This window comes from Sturnira hondurensis, unplaced genomic scaffold (assembly GCF_014824575.4).
Source record: "Sturnira hondurensis isolate 20B ecotype Veracruz unplaced genomic scaffold, ASM1482457v3 Scaffold0013931, whole genome shotgun sequence".
In the NCBI taxonomy this organism is placed as follows: Eukaryota; Metazoa; Chordata; class Mammalia; order Chiroptera; family Phyllostomidae; genus Sturnira; species Sturnira hondurensis.
The window spans coordinates 48,694-70,456 of record NW_028086562.1 but is presented as its reverse complement, the minus strand read 5'-3'; the positions used below and the strand labels follow the sequence as shown (position 1 = coordinate 70,456).

Genomic DNA, 21,763 nt, shown 5'->3' with positions numbered 1-21,763 from the left:
CTGGGTTATGGGCCAGGCCTCCGGTAGGGGGCACGCGAGAAGCAACCACACATTGGTATTTCTCTCCCTCTCTTTTTCCCTCCCTTCCCCTCCCTGTAAAAATAAATAAAATAATTTTTTTAAAAAAAAAAAGAAAATGAAATGAGGGATAATGAATGCAACAATCAAAAAAAACTCCAGCCCTGGCTGGTGTAGCTCAGTGGATTGAGCACAAGCCTGCGAACCAGAGGATTGCGGTTCGATTCCCAGTCAGGGCACATGCCTGGGTTGCAGTCTGGTTCCCTGCAGGCCAGTTCCCAGCAGGGGACGCACGAAAGGCAACCATACATTGATGTTTCTCTCCCTCTCTCCTTCCCCTCTTAAGATAAATAAATAAATAAAATCTTTTTAAAAAAACTCCAAAATGACATATGTATAAGGTGGGAAAAGCAGTTATATTGTACCCCTGAAGAACTAGAGTACAAAACTTGCTTAAAGAAAGATATAGTACACTGCAGCAAAGCATTATAATACTAACACACTTAGAACTTCATAATTAAGGAGAAAAGGACACGACACTTATTTAACAAAGGATTCATTTTACATGTGTTTCACAAACTGTTTTGCAGAATATTAGTTTCTGAAAAAAGGTTATAGCATTCTTTCAGGAAGGGGAATAAACAAGCAAAACAAACAAACAAACAAAATGTCCTCTATATTTTACAGGACATTTATGAGACTTTAGGTGCTAATGTGCATTACAAATTGATTTGACCTCAGAACACTTGTAGCATATTAGTATGCTATGAATATGGTTTGGGAAATACTGACTTGGGTAGGCAGATAGGCAGACAGGTAGATGGATAGATTTACAGAAAATAAAAGGACAATAAGACAAATGTAATAAATGATCACACCTAAAGAGATGATAACTGACTACCAGTTATAACTATGTAGAGTTTCTTAACACAAAATAAACTATTAGATAATGCCCTGACCCTTGTAACTCAGTGGGATGGATGTCATCCTGCAAAGTGAAAGGTCATCAGTTCAGTCTGGCCAGGGCACATGCCTGGATTGTGAGCCAGGTCCTGGGTAGAGGCCGTGCGAGAAACAAACTATCGATGTTTCTCTCACACACTGATGTTTTTCTCCCTGCGTCTCTAAAAAATATATAAAATCTTTAAATAAAAAAAAATTTTTTAGGCCTGGCTGGCGTAGCTCAGTGGATTGAGCGCGGGCCTGCGAACCAAAGGATCACGGTTTGATTCCCAGTCAGGGCACACACCTGGGTTGCAGGCCAGTTCCCAGGAGGGGACCCACGAGAGGCAACCATACATTGATATTCTCTCCCTCTCTTTCCCTTCCCCTCTAAAGATAAATAAATAAAATCTTTTTTTTAGATTTTATTTATTTTTATTTTTAGAGAGAGGGGAAGGGAGGGAGAAAGAGAAGGAGAGAAACATCAGTGTGAAGAGATACATCAGTCAGTTGCCTCTCGCACACTCCCTACCTAAGACCTAGCCTGAAACCCAGGCATTCGCACTGACCAGGAATCAAGTCAGCAACCTTTCAGTTCATAGGCCAGCGCTCAATCCACTGAGCCATACCAGCCAGGGCAATAAACCTTTTTAAAAAATAAAAATAAACTATTAGAGCCATGGCTGATGTGGCTCAGTGAATTGAGTGCTGGCCTGTGAACCAAAGGGTCGCTGGTTCAATCCTCATTCAGGACACATGCCTTGGTTGCAGGCCAGGTCCCCAGCAGGGGGTGCTCAGGAGGCTACCACACAATGATGTTTCTCTCCCTCTCTTTCACCCTCCCTTCCCCTCTCTCTAAAAATAAATAAATAAAATATTTTTTTAAATATAAAAAACTATTAGATAAGCTACCAAAAGCAACAATAGCCACATAGTGTAAGAGAAAATGAAGATGATAAAAATATGATAGGTAGCCCTGGCTGGTGTAGCTCAGTGGATTGAGCACGGGCCTGCGAATCAAAGAATCGCGGTTTGATTCCCAGTCAGGGCACATACCTGGGTTGCAGGCTGATTCCCTGCAGGCCAACTCCCAGCAGGGGATGCACGAAAGGCAACCATACACTGATGTTTCTCTCCTTCCCCTCTAAAGATAAATAAATAAATAAAATCTTTTAAAAAAAGATAAAAAAAAATATGATAGGATATATAAGAAAAGAAATTCCCTTTCCATAGGCCATGGCTTAGAGTGCCTCCCATTCCCTGGGCTCCCACTATGTACTTCTTGAGAGCTGGCTTGAAAGGGGTGAGCACCCCACCATATGTATGGAAGGCTGGTAGGGTGGTCTGTCCCAAACCCTTAACTAAGTGATGATAACTAACAACCCATGTGATCTCTCCTGGGAAGTATTAATTAAAGGTATAAAGAGTGGTTAGGAGTAGAAGTGAAAGCAGAAGCATAAAGATACAAAGAAAACTTAAGAGATAAAACAGGCCTGGCTGGTGTAGCTCAGTGGATTGAGCATGGGCCTGCGAACCACACGATTGCGGTTCAATTCCCAGTCAGGCCACATGCCTGGGTTGCAGGCCAGTTCCCAGCGGGGGACTCACAAGAAGCAACCATACATTGATATTTCTCTCCTTCTCTCCTTTCCTTCCTCTCTAAAGACAAATAAATAAAATCTTAAAAAAAGAGAGAGAGACAAAACAGTGGAGTGAATACAGAGGAGTAGGTGGGCCAGCTCTGGCTGTTCAGTCCAATCTGAACAACCTTTTGTGGTAGCCCTGCCAGAGGGCACAGGGTTGCAGACGATGATACCCTCCTAGTCATATTCAATGTCTAACACATAATGACAGAGGAGGGGAGGGAAAGAGGAATGAGGGGCAGGGGAAACACAGGCTCTGGGTTTAATAAGGAGCATTCACCTCAAATTCACCTGAATGATGTTTTCATGTAATTAACATCTTCTTAAGTCAGTGTAGCCAGGTTCTGCCCAAAGAAGGAGAGGTTTCCAGAGCCTTCCCAGGCAGCTTCTCTGAATTCACACATGCAGACATATGCCCACATTCTCACCTGCTCACACTCCCCCTAAACTGTATTCACCCAACAAATGTTAAGTGTCACCACCCCTCTCCTCCACCTCCACCCCCAGAAGAAGTAACAGGGTCAGAAACTGGATCTCTGGTAGCCTGGTGGACATGCATAGGTGTCCATAAATGTGTATGTGCATGTTTTGCTGAGTGTGAGTATGAGTGTGTGTGTGTGTGTGTGTGTGTGTCCATGTTCTGGAAAGGGTTTTTGTGGGAATGACTCTCCCCTCCTGCTGGATGACCATGCTTGGCGCACAAGCTCCCTTTCAGGTTAGTCCAGGCCCACAAGGTAAAAAATATTGTCCCCTTTAAAGTGGTGTCCTTTTGCTACGCACAGCCTGGACAATCATACACAGCCCTAGAACTTGGTATGGCTCAACAAAGTCTGCTAAGGAGGCCACAAGGTTATCCTGTCACTAAAGCTGGATGGGACCCCTAACAGTATTCCAACATCCCATGAGGCCCATCTGAACCTGGAGTTGTTTTTCTGTGAGGCCTGACTCTCAAGGATTACACTTTTGCTCCACTTTTCCCCAACACCTGAGATGACTTGAGAGACTTTCTGCTTGCAACCAAAGAAGCCTAACCAAAACCCTTACAAATCACATGTATAACTAGTTTAAAATTAGGGCCTGATCCATGGCTTTCACTTCTGATGCAAAAGCCCAAGACAAACAGGCTATGAGGATTCCTTAAACACCAAGTACTCTATGAATCAGAGAGCATATCACTTTGATATTTAACCATATAGAGAAAAATGTCACAGTTATATATATATTGCTTATGGTGACATACTGGCAAATTTCACCAAATAAAAGAAACAATTTTACATTGGCATAAATAGTTCACTTTACAAAAAGTATGTTTGTTTAATTTATTTGAGAGAGAGAGAGAGAAAAACAAACGCTGATTTGTTGTTACACTTCTTCATGCATTCATTGGTTGATTCTTGTAATGTGTCCTGACCAGGGATCAAACCTGCAACCTTGGCACATTGGGGACAATGCTCTAACCAACTGAGCTACGTAGCCATGGCCCAAATAAAAGTTCTTACATGAGCTGTCCTACCTGGCCTAGTTACCTAATATACAGACATGTGTTACATCATACACTGCTTCGCACACCAAGTTAATTAAATCAAAATTCCAACCAAAACTTCAAACTAGTAAATGTAGTTAGTATTTGAGAGTTTTTCAGTTTTGTGATCAGATATTCATTAACATGGCTTAAGCAATCTTAACAATTTTCTAACACATAAATGCTCATTTCTCCTCATTATTTAAGAAACACTAGAGCCCTGGCTGGTGTAGCTCAGTGAATTGAGTGCGGGCCTGCGAACCACATGATCTCGGTTCAATTCACAGTCAGGGCACATGCCTGAGTTGCAGGCCAGTTCCCGGCAGGGGACGCACGAGAGGCAACCATACATTGATGTTTCCTTCTCTCCTTCCCTTCCTCTCTAAAGATAAATGAATAAAATCTTTAAAAAAAAAAAGAAACACTAGAAAACTGTCAGATAAGAAACCAAGCACAAGTCAACAGGCTCACCAAAATCATACTTAAATAGGACAAGCAAAGCTATAAATCTGTAATAATTACCAAGATACTAGTAATTAACAATCACTTCCATTTGATTCAAGAGGAGTTTCTGGTTGCTGAAAACCCATATGAACAACCAGAGCACAGCATTATGAGAAACTGATTATGTAAGACAATAGTGCATTGTTTCAGGGTGTGCAAGTATGTGTAACGAAGTTCACAGCTATGTTACACTAATGACTCACTTAAACATCTGAATTTTCTGCTATCTTAACCTTTAAATCAACTGCTAGAGAAGCTGCCAAAAGCAGTTAGTAGGAAAGCACACAAAACAACCGCGCACATACAACTCATTTTACTACTTAAATGTTTTTTTGATTATTGAGATTTGAACAAGATGTTAAAGATTCAAAACTAATTTTAAAAGTAACAACTGCTTACTAAATCCATAATAATATTCAACATACACTGGTTTTTAGAAAGGTATAGATCATATTTTTCTATGTGTCTTTTTACAGCATCTGGCATATTTCTGTGCAGTTACCGTCCCACTTTTTAAAAACTTTTTTGCCTGACCAGTAAGTCAAACTTGAAAAAAATAACTGGTGCACAGATTTCTTGGTTTGGATTATGTTTGTGTTTTGCATCAGTTCTAGTTACTCTAGTCACCTTGAAACAAAACACTGGCAGAGGCTATACTGGATTGAAATTAACTGACTCTATTCCTACTGAATAAATAATACATTTCAACTGTTCATATTTCATTGTAAAAAATATATGACTTATAGATTTGCTCTATGTTTTGAAAGCAAAGTGAATCAGAAATCGCATTCCTATGAGTAGCCAGTCTGGAACAGAAGATAACTACTCTATACTGAGTTCTCCTCGCCACTACAAACCTCTCTAAACAGTTTATTACATTAAAACAAAGATGGGATAAAATGCTAATAAAAACCCTTCCAGGCATTGAACAAGCAGATTATCTCTGAAACTACACATTGGTTTAGAAGCCTTTGAACAGGAATTTGTCCTGTGTTAATTAATCTATGTACACACTTGTTTCATATTTTCTCTTACTTCTAATTTTTTAATCTAATCCATAGAATAAGTCATTCTATAAATGCATTTATGTTTACATGAGTATTGAAAACTATTGCAATGGAACACCATTACATGCACAAAATTACTGATTTTAGTGAGCTCCTCCCCTAACCCCTCCATATTTTATCTGCCTCACCCCAGTTCCTCACCCCCACACACACACCTTCCCCCTGTTAAATCCAAGAGGAAACTCTGGGTCCAGGGCTAGGATTTTTCTTTCTATACAGTAGGTCTATTTGACTTTTTATTAATGATACTGAAAACTTTTTCAAGACTGCTAATGTATACACAATTTCCCTCATGAAAAACACAAATAAATCCCCCATTTTGTTTAAAATTTCAAGACAAACTAAATTTCCTGTAAAAGACAAAAGAATATCAACTCAGTCCTTAGAAGTCACAATGTGTAAATACTTCTGATAATAGAACAAATTAATGTCAAGACACAGCCAATAACATAAAAAGCCTCCATGCAACTGTCAAAAAGCATCTATTAGCAGCTCATGGAAGTGGCATTTGCAGAAAAACACTACAACTGCATTCAAAAGAAAATCATTAGGCCTCAGCCATTAATTCCCCTCCCCCATTCTTCGCCTGGATCCTTCAAAGCAATTAAGCAGTAGAAGGCGCTATTCTGCAACCTACCAGTATACACACCAGCTTCCATCCTTGGCCCAGAGCTGGATTTACCCCAGATGGACTCTCTTAGCCCATTCCCTGTCCAGTGTTCAAAGGAAGCTTTTCCACTAGCCCCCAAAGCAGAAAACCAGATCTTGTCTTACAACACCCCGTCTATAACATAAAACAAACTGATGGCTCAATAGCTAGCAAACCCATCAAACCACCAGACCACTAGTATGTCAAAACACCCAAACACACTTTGCTAAATATTAACCTCAAATATGTGCTTAATAACCTTAACTAAAACAACCTACTTCTACCAAGAAAAAATGACCTCCATCACATTCACTACAAGAGTCAACTGAACAAATCACTGTCCCCAACAAAGTCATGGCAATGAGCAATTTGAAAGCTGTCAGGCCATGACATATGAAGAGGGATTTTATCTTTGCATACACAAATAAGAGCGAGCAGCAGAAACCAGGGCTGCAAAGGGAAGAAACGGAGATGCAGAAGAGGAGTCTGAACATGTTTCTGAGAGTCCTTTAGTTTCCAATGCACTCTTCTGCCTCTACAAGGTTGAGGGAAAAGGCCAGACGTGAGGTAGGTGAAAGCGAGCGGAGAGAAAGAAATGCCCACCCCTTCCCCCATCTTCTCTCCTCTCTCCCAAAAAGAGCTGTGATGGTCTGTGCAAACCTAGTCCCAAATATGGGAGAGAGAATGAATGTGTGTGGAAGAACAATGAGCCCTCAGCCTGGCAGTGTGTGTGTCTGTGTGTGTTTCTGCCTCTTTTCCCTTCGACCTCAACAACAACAACAACAGCGAGAGCTGGAAGCCGGCCTTCCACCCAGCCTGGGCCCTCAAAATCAAAACTGGTTTATAATTTACGGTGGAATGAACTCAGCAAGCAAGTCCATGGAAGGAAGCAGCTACCCAAAGATGATTTTATTATTGTATAGACCCATCCTCTCTCCCCTCCCCCACCAGACTGAAGAATCCAGTGTACACCAGACAAAAAGGTCTCTCTCTCTATGAAAAGCTGTATCAAAACTGTTTCAAACCAAAGCACATGATGCATCAATTTGTGTCCCACTAAAATGTTTGTTTTGTAATTCACCAAGTGCCTCTTTTACTAGTTACCTTTATTGTATCTAAAAAATTGCTGCGGAGAAAGCTATTTCGGGATTCACACAAAACTACTTTTTAAATGTACCTTAAAATAGCAACACATACTGAAACGTTTAAGGCACCCAGTTTCTCAAGGACACATTCTGCCCAAATCAATGTCTGAAGTCTGTAATCCAGAAAAATTGTAAGCAACCCTTGGAAAAGAGGCAGAGGAAAATGACAATTCAACAATGAATCATTTTGTTTTCCTGTGCACAACTTCTCAAGCAGCCAGTTTCAAAGGAAACCTGCAGGACTTTCCCCCTCAACACACACACCGCCCCCTCCGCGTAAAACTCCTTCTCTTCTTTCCAAAACCTTCAAAAAATAAAAATAAAAATAGAGCCCCTCTCTTTCCGGGAGCATAACTAAAACACGGCAATAAGAACCCTCTTCTGCTGCAAGTGATCTGGGTTTCATAATTTACTAAAACCCCACAGAGCGGAGAAGTAGAGCCTGAGAGCACAAAGAGCGGATCATCGCCTAAGGCCAAAGGGGTTCCTGAAAAGTCCTCCCCGAAGCCCCCCAAATCCACACGCATTCCAGCAATGCACCGTTTCGGCCCTGACTGCCTTTTTTCCTCTCCTCCACTCGGCCAGTAATTCCGTCGCACGAAACAGGGCACCCTCAGACAAGTCAAACGAGAGCATGAACACGCCGCCAAGGAGGAGCGGGGGTCCGCCGGCGAGTGGGACAGTCCCCCGGCCCGGCCCGGGCCGAAGAAGGCGCTCGCCCTCGGCCTCCGGGCGTGCGCGGCGCCCCACCGGCCTTCGCTTTCGGGCTCCCACCGGACGAGGACTCCACGCCCACCTCCAGCCCGCCCCACGCCCCACGCCCGGTGCCCAGGACCCGGGGCCAGAAAAGCAAGCAGACGCCACGCGCGGCCAACTTGGACTCTTACCTTCCCCCGGTGCGCTACACCATCAACGGAGGTGTGTTCGGCCGGCTCCCGGGAAAGTGGGGGGACGCGGCGGGAGGCCCGCGGGGCTGGGGGCCGCCGGGCTCTGGCCGAGGAGGGGCCGGCCGCGGCGGGGACCGAGGCGGGGCTGCAGGGGCTTCCCTCCAGTGACCTTCCGTGCAGTCTCCACTGGTCTCCCAGCTCCTCGCTCCGCGGGTCTCTCAGGAGCGGGAGCCCAGGACCATGTCTCGTTTTGTTTTCCTGAGGGCGAGGGGGCTCCCTAAGGAGGAGGATTTTTTTTCTTTTCCTCAACTAGGAGAGAAAATGAGGCAGAGTCAATGTGGGAGGCGAGCGAGGGAAGGAGGAGGCAAAGGCGAGACCCGAGCCGGGCGAGAGTCTCGGGAGTGCGGGAGGAAGACGAGGCAGGGAGCGCGGGGAGCGGCTCGCGAGCGTCTGTGGGAGCAGCGGCACCTCGGCGATGGAGGCCGAGCCGCGGCAGGGTTGCTGCACCGACCCACCGCCCACTCCGCGCTCGGGTCCGGCCCACCTCGCAGTATCGCACCCTACCATTGGTCCGTTTTGGTGTGACGCATGCGAAGGCGGGGCCAATGGGAAGCGGAGGGGGCAGGGCTTCTCCTTGTGTCTCTTTTTTTTCCTTTCCCTTTTCTAATAAAATAAGCAGAAGAGAAGATAGGGAGCGGCTGGCTTCTGGCAACACCAGGGTTCAGGCTCGATTGCGCACTCCAGGAGGCGGCCGGGCGGTGGGCTGGGCGCCCCCTCGCTCCCGCCGGCCGTATCTTTGTGCCCGAGGGGGCCGCGGTGCGCGAGGGGCAGGTCCCCTGGGCAGGACGGACCGGTGTCCGGTTGCTTCTGTTATTACCAGAGTCACACAATCTGCCTTTTCAGCCACTTAAGACTTGGATTCATATTCCTAGGGGGAATGCGAAGTGGATTCGAACATTTTTCTTAAAGACCCTCGAAATTCTGATGAGCATTAATGTTTTCAAATTAAGTCTATAGCAAAAGAGTAAGAAAGAAAAATGAAATTGGCGGATCGCGCTGCTTTTTTTGAAAAGAATAAGAAGAAAAGCCTGAAAAGTCTCATCAGGGAATAAAGAAGGTCCTATAACCACTGACGGGATTTTAGAAAGAGAGCAGTGTACACAACTCTATGCTGTAAGTTTGAAAAATTTTTTCAAAAAAAGAAAAAGCTAAATATCACCTTTTTTTCTTTGAGAAACATGATGTTCTGTTCCATTTCTCCAAAGACTGATAAATCACAGGGTCTACGATGCTATTAGGGGAGTGAGGAGCAGGCCAAATGCTCATACTCTATTTAATATAATTTATAAGTTTGAGAGGCTTGGAAATTTTAATTATGATCTTCAGTTTTTGAAATGCATGTCATTTTTATTGAGTTCTTTCACAGCCCCGGCATGAATCCAGAGTGAATCATCAGCTTATTGTTTGCTAATATACTGTAAATGTTTATTGGTGTCCTTATACCATACGTCTTTCCTGAAGGAGTTAAGATAGAGATTATATATATGTAAAATTAAGGGATAGAACATAGCACAAAATAATTCATTCATCTATTTCAAATAAAGTGATCATTTTCTTTTTGGAATATCTATTCAGATTGTAATTTCACATCCAACAGTTTCTTTTTTTTTTTTTTTTTTTTTTTTTTTCAAATCCATTCTTTTTTTTTTTTTTTAAAGATTTTTTTATTTATTTATCTTTAGAGGGGAAGGAGAGAGGGAGAGAAACATCAATGTATGGTTGCCTTTTGTGCGTCCCCTGCTGGGAGTTGGCCGGCAGGGAACTGGACTACAACCCAGGCATGTGCCCTGACTGGGAATAGAACCTCGATCCTCTGGTTCGCAGGCCCGAGCTCAATCCACTGAGCTACACCAGCCAGGGCTTCAACAGTTTCTTTTAGGAATGTTTTAACTAGCAGATATTATTAGACTGTGACCCAAGAGATCTAAAAACAAATAGAATCTTGCCATTTCTTTTTGAGTAACTTTTTAAAAAAATTGTATTGAATTTATTGGAGTGACATTGGTTAATAAAATTATATAAGTTCTGTAATACATCATCTGTATATTGTATTGTGTGTTCACCACCCAAAGTCAAGTCTCTTTCCATCACCGTATATCGCCCCCTTTATTCTCTTCTACCTCCCCCCATCCCCTTATTCCTCCCACCAGTAACTTTAAGCAAGAAAAATCTAGTCTGGTGCAATTGCATCAGCATTGAAATGGGAAAAGTGGTTAATACTGCCTTACATACCTAATATCATGAAAACTGAATTTTACAACATAATAGATTCAATAAACAGATCTCAACATTCAATGAACAGGTCTCAGTCACTCAGCAGTGATCAGTGATCTCTCGAGATCAGGAAACTACATTTACTGGAGTAGTAGGGATGGGCATCATTATCATTTATTTATGACAACATGATTTAGAAATCTCAAAAGTCCACATAATTGCAAAGCATAATGGTACGGTATCAAGCCATAAAATTAGCAAATTGTTTAACAATCCCATGCAAGAGTTGTGGGCCAGTCATAAAGCCAGAGAGTACAGACAGCCTGCCTGCCAAGGATCTGAGAGGCTGATAAGGTAATAACAGCTATAAAACCATTGATTGAAAGCTTGTAAGTCCCGAGCGCTAGGCTGAGTATGTTGCGTCCTTTAGCCCACTTAGTCCTGACGACAGCCCGTTAAATGTGGTGGTGTTTTTTTATTCTCCATTTATTTTTTTAAATATTTGCTTATTTATTTTTAGAGAAAGGGGATGGGAGTTAGAAAGAGAGAAAGAACCATCAATGTAAGAGAGTAACATCAATCAGTTGCTTTGCAGGAATGGAACCCACAACCTTGGCACAAGCCCTGACCAGGAATCGAACTGGCGACCTTTCACTTCATGGGATGACACCCAATCAACTGAGCCACACTGGTGAGGGCTGTTCTCTCCATTTTAAAGGTCAAGAATCTGGGCTTAGAAAAGTTAAATACCTTGCTTAAGGTGAAAGAGGTCAGATGGGTTGTCTTCCCATTATGAAATTAGAAAAAGTTTCCTAATCTCTTCTCAGCGAGCTTTAGAAAATGGGGATGGCTTTGGTAATTGAGTCTGAAAACGTCAAGAAGGACTTTGGTTACTTATTTTACAACAAGATACTAGAAGTGATTTTATTTTGTATACAGTGGTCACATCAGAAATGTAATACCATTACATTTTAAATAAAGAAGCCAGGAGGAAAGAAGAATTATTTAATAAATGATGTGACAACCAGATAGCTATATAGGAAAATACAAGCAATGCAAAACATTTTTTAAACTATATTCCTATTCCTAAACTCTCCCCAAAGTAACAGAAGGATATTCTCACATATGAAAACAGAAACCATTAAACCACTATTTCTTGGGCTGAATTTACTGGTGCTTGTGTTACTATTGTCCTCTATAACCTACATATGGAGTATGCTTATTCTTATGTATATGTCTGATATTATGATTTTTTTTTAATAAAACCATAGAGCCCTGGCTAGTGTAGCTCAGTGGATTGAGCGCAGGCTGCGAACCAAAGAGTCAATGTTCAATTCCCAGTCAGGGCACATGCCTGGGTGGTGGGCCCGGTCCCCAGTGGGGGCCATGCGAGAGGCAACCACACATTGATGTTTCTCTTCCTCTCTTTCTCTTTCCCTTCCCCTCTCTCTAAAAATAAAAAAATAATAAAAATAAAATACTTTTAAAAAATGAAAATAAAACCCTAGAAATATGAAAGCAATACTAAGACTTTTTTGAATCGTGATTGAGGAAGTTCTTTCTAAGCATGACAGGAAACGCCAAAGCCATAAAGGAAAAACACCAATAAATTTTTTAGTGCGTAAATATTTTACATCTCTGTAAGGCATAAAAGATACCAAAGCAATACAAGAAACAAGCACACAGAGGGAAAGTATTTTCAACACCTAAAATAAAGGGCTCCCTGCCTTAACACAATATAGTCATAATGAAAGAAATGCAAATTAAAATCATCTCTTAAATTAGAACATTTTTTTTACTACATAATACCCAGTGTTGATGGAGATGTGGGAAAGCAGGCACTCGGTTGCAGGGTTGGAGAAAATATAATCACACCATTTTTTAGAGCACAACTGAGCACCATCTATGAAAATGTCAAACAGCCATACCCTTTGGCCCGGCAGTTCTTCTAGAAAGCCATTCTACAAGCAATCGTGTACAAATATTCAAAAATAGATACAAAAACCTTGCAACATTAGTCCTGGCTGGTGTGGCTCAGTGGATTGAGCATGGGCCTGTGAACCATACGATCGTGGTTCGATTCCCAGTCGGGGCACATGCCTGGGTTGCAGGCCAGTTCCCAGCGGGGGGCTCACGAGAGGCAACCATACATTGATATTTCTCTCCTCTCCTTCCCTTCCTCTCTAAAGATAAATAAATAAAATCTTTTTTTAAAAAAGAGAAAACCTTGCAACATTGTAAGAGTGAAAACCTTGAAAAACCCAAACATTCACTAATGAAGAATGTTTAAACAAATTAAAGTATAAACATACAATGGACTACTTGACGGCATTCAAAAAGAATTAAGTAAATCTCTGTAAAACATAAAGAGAAAAAGAAAGAATTGGGTAAATCTGAATTGATGTGGAATGATAACCAGGATTCAGAGTTAAGTGAAAAAACCAAGTCACACAACAAGTACCGGTATGTAAAGTATAGCTCTATTTGTATTTTTAAAGGGGCAAATTTGCATATGCTTCAGAAATGCCTAGAAACATAGGCACCAGAAGAATGTTTACAGTCAGCCCAGTGGGTGTGCAATGGAGAGTGAGACAGGGAACTTCGGTCAACTTAGTCACGGGGAACTTCAGTCAACTTAGTCAACTGGTCAACTCTTGTTTGATTTTTTACTCTTCATACCAAACAGGTATAATTTTTATCATTAAAAAGAAAGGAATTTAAGTCCTTGCAGTATATGGCTGGCAACTAGTCATAATTCCCCAGAAGTACTCAGGCTTTAGAACAAGTAAATTATTTTCTTCTAAAATACCTTAAGGAAAACGGGGATGCTTTGTCAAGCCTTTGCCAAGCCTATTAACAAACTGATTCTAGGCTTTTTCTTTGAAATCGCCTTCCAAGTTTATATATAGGGCAAGTACAAGCCAATAATGTGCTTCAAATACCTGCAATTGCACTCGTTCAGATTAAGTAAGGGGGGGTGGCGGGCTGGCTACCCCCTTCTCATGGGAGTCCTGCTGCAGGCACTCACTGCCCACCTTGCATTTAACAGTGGGTTTTTGCATTTAACAGTGGGTTTTTGCTTTGTAATCTGTCATGGATTGGTATTGTTCCCTCCCCAATCTCTTCCCTCAGGCCATTTAAAGATTTTATTTATTTATTTACCTTTAGAGGGGAAGGAGAGAGGGAGAGAAACATCAATGTATGGTTGCCTCTCGTGCATCCCCTGCTGGGAACTGGCCTGGAACCCAGGCATGTGCCCTGACTGGGAATCAAACCGAGATCCTCTGGTTCGCAGGCCTGTGTTCAATTCACTGAGCTACACCAGCCAGGGCCCAAGTACCTACTCTTTTTTGGGGGCCTAATAATCTTTTTTTAAATATATTTTATTGATTATACCATTACAGTTGTTCTATTCCCCCCCTTTCATTCCCCTCCACCCGCACACTCCCTCCCCCACCATTCTCCCCCCCTTAGTTTATAACCACGTGTCTCAAGTTCTTTAGATTCTATATTTCCCCCACTACTCTTGCCCTCACCCCATCTATTTTCTACCTACCCTCTATGCTATTTTCTGTACCTTTTCCCCCCTTCTCCTCCTCCCACTCCCCTCTTGCTAACCCTCCATGTGTTCTTCATTTCTATGGTTCCACTCCTGATCTAGCTGTCCTCTTGGTTTGCTTTTGTTTTAGGTGTGGTTCTTAATAACTGTGAGTTTGCTGTCCTTTCACTGTTCATATTTTTCATCTTCTTTTTCTTATATAAGTCCCTTTAGCATTTCATATAATAAGGGCTTGGTGATGATGAACTCCTTGAACTTGACCTTATCTGAGAAGCACTTTATCTGTCCTTCCATTCTAAATGAAAGTTTTGCTGGATAAAGCAATCTTGGCTGTAGGTCTTTGGATTTCATGACTTGGAATACTTCTTTCCAGCCCCTTCTTGCCTGTAAGGTCTCTTTTGAGAAATCCGCTGACAGTCTGATGGGTACTCCTTTGTAGGTGACTGTCCCCTTATCCCTTGCTGCTTCTAGGATTCTCTCCTTCATTTTGGTCTTGGCTAATGTAATTATGATGTGCCTTGGTGTGTTCCTTCTTGGGTCCAACTTCTTTGGCACTCTCTGAGCTTCCTGGATTTCCTGGAAGTCTATTTCCTTTGCCAGACTGGGGAAGTTCTCCTTTATTATTTGTTCAAATAAGTTTTCCACTCGTGGCTGTTTCTTTTCCCCTTCTGGTACCCCTATAATCCGGATGTTGGAACGTTTAAAGATGTCCTGGAGGTTCCTAAGCCTCTCCTCATTTTTTTGAATTCTCATTTCTTCATTCCTTTCTGGTTGGATGTTTTGTTCTTCCTTCTGGTCCATTCCATTGATTTGAGTCCCAGTTTCCTTTCCATCACTATTGGTTTCCTGGACATCTCCCTTCATTTCAATTAGTTTAGCCTTCATATGTTCCTCTAATTTGTGACTATAATCCACCAGTTCTGTGAGCATCCTGATAAACAGTGTCTTGAATTGTGCTTCTGAGAGGCTGGCAATTTCTCGGTCGCTGAGAGTTATCGGCTCTGGGACTTTGAGTTCTTCTTGCGCCATCTTTTGGGCTGTTTGTTCCTGTTCCATAGCAGGATCGGAGCCCTGAGGTGTTCACCAGAGCAGGGCAACTCAGTCGCTGGGTTGTGACGCTGTATGGGGGGGGCGGAGTCAAAGAGGAACAATGGTGTCCCATCTGCCGCCTCCTGCCGCGGCCCCCACTGGTGCCACAGCTGCTGCAGTCACCGGGTCCACTCGTTTCGTCCCACTGCACACAAGTGTGCCACCGCCATCAGCCCTCGCCTCCTGGGGCCTACGTGGTCCATCTCACTGTGCGTGAATGTGCCACCACAGTCAGTCTGCCCCACACTCTGACTGGGTCCGGGCCACTTGCGTGCCTAGATTGGGGGACCTGTCCTGCCCGACCCTGCTTGCTGCTGGCTCCGCCCCTCTTACCGTCCCCTTTGCACAGTTAGATGTAGTCGGACTTCCATATAATTCAATTTTCTGTCCTTTGGCTGTGTCTTTGTTTCTCCAAACCTTTGTTGTATTCAAACTTGGTTGTGGGAGAAGGCACAGTGTTTCCACCTATGCCTCCATCTTGGCGGAAGTCTCCCAAGTACCTACTCTTGATAGCTGTTCTCAAAGTCTGTGCACTGAATTGGAATGGAGAATGGGTGACGACTGGGCTTATCACAGGAGGTGTGTGTCATGCATACAAGCACACACAAATATGAAGCAGCTTTTCCCCAAAAAGAAGGATAAAAAAATCAGAAACCTTTGTCTGTTGTTTGGACATGACTAATTGTGGCTGGCAATTAACGTTCCTGATTCAACGACAGACTCCAAAGCATTTTCTTTCCACCAAGGCAAAGAGTGGGTCTGTTTACCAACACACCTGCAGAGAGACTTCAAGGAAACTCTGCTCCACTGAACCGCGTCCGACCCAGTGGAGGACACTCTTCTCTGAGTCACATAGCCAGCCAATGCCACACCATGGTGTCCAAGGTCACTAGGATGTTGGGGGGACGAGATCTGAACCCACCATCTGACTTCTGACCACTTGTGGGTATTGAAAAGTCTCGTGGGGCTTTGTGAAAGCGTTCAGGGGAGGAGATGCTGAGTTTCATTGTCCTGGCCCAGTTCCAAGTCTGATCATTAGCGGTCCTCCTCTTTGTCTGCAATCTCAGCGAGACACGCTATTCCATGGTCCCTGTTATAAACAGCTGTCCAGTGTCAACTGAGCGAGCCGAAGAGCCAGCAAATGCCACCCTGGGGGAAGCTGTGTGTCATGGTAAACATTTCCTCCACATCTATTGGTAAAGTACTTAGGTTTACCTTGGAGGAAAAGGATGTTTTTTTTTAAGGAAAGTGAGGGTATAATTATGGAGTGCTAAAAATTATCCACAAACCCTATCTTGTCTAAGTGGTGAACAAAGAAAACTGGCATTGATCACGAAGAGGTCCTCAGAAGGAGGAACCCAGAGGAAATATATTTTAAAGGGTATTTTTAGCTTTATTTTTTTAGAGAGAGAGGAAGGGAGGGAGAGAGAGAGAGAGAGAAAGAAACAGTAATCGTTGCCTCTAGTACATGCCCCAACAGGGGACTGAACTGGCAACCCAGGCATGTGTCCTGATGGGGAATCGAACTGGCGACCTTTCACTTCATGGGATGACACCCAACCAACTGAGCCACGCTGGTCAGAAAAAGGAAATATATTTTAGAGTTTCACATTTTATTGGGGGGATCTAGAATTTAATCTTACAACATTGTTGTGGCAGGTGCTATTTGCTACAAAAATGCATTTGGTTAGTCCAAGCCATATACACAAACAGAGCAAACAGACAAGTAACTCTGTAACCTAGAAGAAACAGCAAATTTCACCCCCGGCCACCCAGACTTCGGTGTCTACGTTGAACATGTCTGGGGCACTCACTTCAATGCCTCCCTCCTCTTCATGCAACACTTATGGCATTTTAATTTCAAAATATCTGCATTCCCAATCCTCTCAACCCCAAATGTCTCCTAATACAACAACTTCCAGAAGAAATTCTGCTGTTAATTTTTTTTCTTAAAAATTAACAGCAGAATTTTAACTGGGACGAATCCAAGCCGTCCTTCGATAAGTAAGTGGATACACTGTGGTACATCCATCCCATAGAATGTTATTTAGCACAAAAAAGAAATAAGCTGTCAAGCCACGAAAAGGCATCGAAGAACCTTAAAGGCATTACCAAGTGAAGGAAACGAGTAGGGAAAAGGCTGCGTGCATACTTTATGATTCCAACTACATGACATTCTGGAAAACACAAAAATGTGCTTGGAAAAGACACTATGAAAAAGGAAGTAAAGGTCAGTGGTTGCCAGAGAAAGTGGAATGGAAGAAGAATAGGTGGAATACAGAGGACTTCAGGGCAGGCAGTGAAACTGTTCTGTATGAAACTATATGGCTAGATATATGTCATGACACATTTGTCAAAACCTGCGGCATTTACAACACATAGTGAGCCCTATTGTAAACTATGGACTTTGCTTGATACTAATGTATCGATAATGGTTCATCAATTGTAACAAATGGACCCTACTAGTACGCAGTATGTTAATAATAGAGGAAACTGGGGGAGGGGTGAAGAGGTATATAGGAACTCTACTTTTCGCTCAATTTTCATGTGAACCTAAAACTGCTCTTAAAAAATAAACTCTATTTTTAATTTTTAAAAAACATTTTATTTGCCCTGGCTGGTGTAGCTCAGTGGATTGAGCATGGGCCTGCGAACCACACAATCGCGGTTCGATTCCCAGTCAGGGCACATGCCTGGGTTGCAGGCCAGTTCCCAGCAGGGGACTCACGAGAGGCAACCATACATTGATATTTCTCTCCTGCCCTTCCCCTCTAAAGATAAATAAATTTAATTTTTTAAAGATTTTATTTATTTATTTTTAGAGAGGGGAAGGGGGGAGAGAAACATCAATGTGTGGTTGCCTCTCACTCTCCCCCTACTAGGGACCTGGCCCACAACCCAGGCATATGTCCTGACTGGGAATTGAACTAGTGACCCTTTGGTTTGCAAGCCCACGCTCAATCCACTGAGCCACACCAGCCAGGGCTAAAGTCTATTTTTTTTAAAAGAACATTTTAGCCCTGGCTGGTGTAGCTTAGTGGATTGAGCATGAGCTGCAAATCAAAGACTCGAGGGTTTGATTCCCGGTCAGGGCACATGCCTGGGTTGTGGTCCAGGTCCCCTGTGGGGGCCGTGCAAGAGGCAACCACACATTGCTGTCTCTCTCCCTCTCTTTCTCCCTTTCCCTCTTTCTAAAAATAAATAAATAAAATCTTTTAAAAAAAGAACATTTTAGTTCTGTTCTTTGTGTTGTAATGAATGGAGAGTCAATCAACATCTCAAGTAACAGGACATTTATGTAAGACTGTTTCTATAAGGAAGACCAGGCAAAGCTGAACCATGTGACAGAAGGAAAGGAAGGGACTGGGCAGGGGGAGCCCAGGAAAGACGTGCCCCCTGTGCTCGCCACCATTACCATCCGGGCCCACTAGTCTCCTCACTCCCCCACCAGCAGCCCTCCCCACCCTTTACAGCCCTCCTCACCCTTTACAGTATCGCTTTTCCTCGCTTCGCTTCGGAGCTCCTGCTTTCTCCTCATTTCAACTTCCCCCTGTTCTCTGCCTTCCTGTGGCTTCTCTGGCTTCTCTGGTTTTCTGTAGCTTATGACTTACCAGCTGCAGCTACTCCTGCTGACTGCCTCATGACCTGAGTATTTCCTACTCAAAATTCTGGAGAGGGAGAAGCTGCAGGGGCCCAGCCTATCATTTTAGGGCTGTCCCTGTCCTGGTCCCTGGGCCCCTGCAGGGTGCAAGTGGCCATGGAGGGAGAAGGGTGCCCTGCCAAAGAAGCCTCCATGCTCAGGGCAGCCTCCCGTTAGAAGGGCAAGTATCATGGCATTTTCCGTGTGCTTTTGTTACTATTATTTTTGTAATCCTCACCCAAGGGTATGTTTTCAATGATTTTAGAGAGAGAGGAAGGGAGGGGGAGAGAGAGAGAAACATCAATGTGAGAGAGAAACATTGATCAGTTGCCTCCTGAACGTGTCCAGATTGGGGACTGAACCTGTAACCTACAACCCAGCTATGACCAGGAATGAAGCCACAACCTTTCTGGTATACAGGACAATGTTCAAACCAACTGAGTCACCCCCCCACCACCACCAGGGCTCCGTGTGCTTTTGGAACGGCTTACATTAAAAAAAAAAGTGATGAGTAAATTGAACCTTAGCAATAGGGTATTTCAATACATTTTTAAAAAATATTTTACTTGAATCCCTGGCTGGTGTAGCTCAGTGGATTGAGAACCAAAACATTGCAGTTCGATTCCCCCTCAGGGCACATGCCTGGGTTGCAGGCCAGTTCCCAGCAGGGGATGCACAAGAAGCAACCATACATTGATATTTCTTTCCTTCTCTCCTTCCCTTCCCTTCTAAAGATAAATAAATAATTTTTTAAAAAAAAAGGAAAAAATATTTTACTTGAACAATTAAATTTAAAAATTTAAAAAAAAATATTGTATGTATTCACTTCTAGAGAGAGGGAAAGGGAGGGAGAAAGAGAGGGAGAGAAGCATCAATTGCTTGCCTCTTGTACACGCCCCAATCCGGGACGAGCTCACAGCCCAGGCCTGTGCCCTCCCGGGAAATCAAACTGAGGACCCTCCACTTTGTGGGGCTTCTCCCAACCGACCGACCACGGCGGTCAGGGCTCAATACATTTTTCTAATAGTTCCCTTTACAGAGGACATTTGGCTACTCTTAAAAGGAAGCCCTCCACCCCTGCCACCAAAAAAGAAGCAATTCACAAGTTCTTTTGAACAATAAAAATTCTGTAAGAATTATCCCTAAAACTCCTCCTCCAAAAAGATCTTCCAACCAACATCCACAAGAGCCCCCTTGTTTTCAGACTGACGTCAGATTTCTTACTACGCACAAAGGGAGGAGAGAGAAAGCCACAAGAAGCTCTAGGGTCTTCACCGAGTACTGAAGTGCCCTCTGCCCTGCCAAACCTATTAATAGGTGACTAATTTTAATCCCAGAGTGAATGAAATAGTCCAGAGTTAGTGAGCCAGGAAGAGGTGACTAAAGTGACTTTCCTGCAGGACATAAAAACCATAAAAACTTGACATAAATTGTTTGCCACAACGAAAGGAAATGAATTTCAGTTTCTATAATTAAGAATAAAATGGAGGAAGCCCTGGCTGGTGTGGCTCAGTGGGTTGGGCATCATCCTGCAAACCCAAAGGTTCAATTCCCAGTCAGGACACATGCCTGTGTTGCCGGCTAGGTCCCCGGTAGGGGGTGTGCGAGAGGCCATTGATTCATGTTTCTCTCTCACATCAACGTTTCTCTCTCACTCCTTTTCCCTCCCTTCTTCTCTTTCTAAAAATTTAATTTAAAAATTTTTTAAATTTTTTAAAAGAATAAAACAGAGGAACAAAGAAACTAGAAAGAGCAACAGGCTCATAGATCATGGCCAGGAGAGGTAAAAACATACAACTTAACCCACCACAGAGCAAGATACACTGACAGAGAAAAGCAAAGTCGATAGTCACCCAGTTGTGTTTCACAAAATCTTGTGTAAAATATAATCTCAATTTTAGCCCTGGCTGGTGTGGCTCAGTGGACTGAGCATCAGCCTAAGAACCAGAGGGTGGCCAGTTCAATTCCCAGTCAGGGCACATGCCTGGGTTTCAGGCCAGGTCCATGGTTGGGGGTGCATGAGAGGCAACCGCACTGTGATGTTTCTTTCCCTCCCTTTCTCTTTCCTTTCCCCTTTCTCTAAAAATGAATAAATAAATAGAAACTTTTAAAAAATCAAAAATACATATAATCTCAATTTTAAAGATGACTGCTTTAAACCAAGGACAGAAACCGCAGGAGAAACCAACCCAGCCGGCACTCAATTTTAAAAGTATTTTTAAATTTTAAAAGTATTTTTAAAATTGTTACAGATTTTTAAAAATACTTCTTTAAGGCACCTGTGATAATATAGTAATAAAAATATAGTCCCAAACCCAATATGGAAATTTAAAAATATAGGTTGAAGGCAAAAAAAAAGTGAAATGCAAAACTAAAGACATTTTAGGATAAAATATGTGAAAAGTTGTTGAACAAGACCCAAAAAACACAAAATGTTCAAAGACATATTTGTCTAACATTGAAGACTTCCTATACATTAGATCAAAATTAGTGAAAGTCACAAATTGGCAACAGATTGTTGCAATTTCCATAACCATGAAAAAAAATTAGGGACAGACTATGTATAAAGAAAGCTTATAAAGCCATGTGAAGGGCCCTGGCTGGCCTAGCTCAGTGGATTAAGTGCGGGCCTGTGAACCAAAGGATCATGGTTCGATTCCCAGTCAGGGCACATGCCTGGGTTGCAGACCAGGTCCCAGCAAGGGATGCAGACAACCGTACCTTGATATTTCTCTCCCTTTCTCCTTCCCTTCCCCTCTAAAGATAAATAAAATATTTTTTTAAAGTTAATGTGTGGGAAAGAGTTCATTTTTTTTTAATTTTT

The 21,763-nt window shown here is 42.9% G+C and overlaps 2 protein-coding genes across 5 annotated transcripts in view; one reads left to right on the top strand and one right to left on the bottom strand.

Annotated features, from left to right (window-relative positions):
- RERE (arginine-glutamic acid dipeptide repeats) overlaps nucleotides 1-8,692 on the bottom strand; it is a 408,446-nt gene extending 399,754 nt beyond the window's left edge. For all 4 annotated transcript variants that reach the window (XM_037062025.1, XM_037062026.1, XM_037062023.1 and 1 more), the window contains exon 1: nucleotides 8,378-8,692. The gene's annotated coding sequence lies outside the window, so the exon portion shown is untranslated. The remainder of the gene's footprint in view (nucleotides 1-8,377) is intronic.
- LOC118998121 (translation initiation factor IF-2-like) lies at nucleotides 7,941-9,442 on the top strand. Its single transcript, XM_037062039.1, has 2 exons — nucleotides 7,941-8,408; nucleotides 8,691-9,442. The coding sequence occupies exons 1-2, from the start codon at nucleotides 8,125-8,127 to the stop codon at nucleotides 9,286-9,288; spliced, it is 882 nt and encodes a 293-aa protein (XP_036917934.1). The 5' UTR covers nucleotides 7,941-8,124; the 3' UTR covers nucleotides 9,289-9,442.
- The last annotated feature ends 12,321 nt before the right edge of the window (nucleotides 9,443-21,763 follow it).

Coding starts and splice junctions, on each gene's coding strand:
- LOC118998121 (XM_037062039.1), top strand. CDS start 8,125: ATGAACACGCCGCCAAGGAGGAGCGGGGGTCCGCCGGCGAGTGGGACA. Junction 8,409..8,690: donor GCGCTACACCATCAACGGAG/GTGTGTTCGGCC, acceptor TTCCTCAACTAG/GAGAGAAAATGAGGCAGAGT.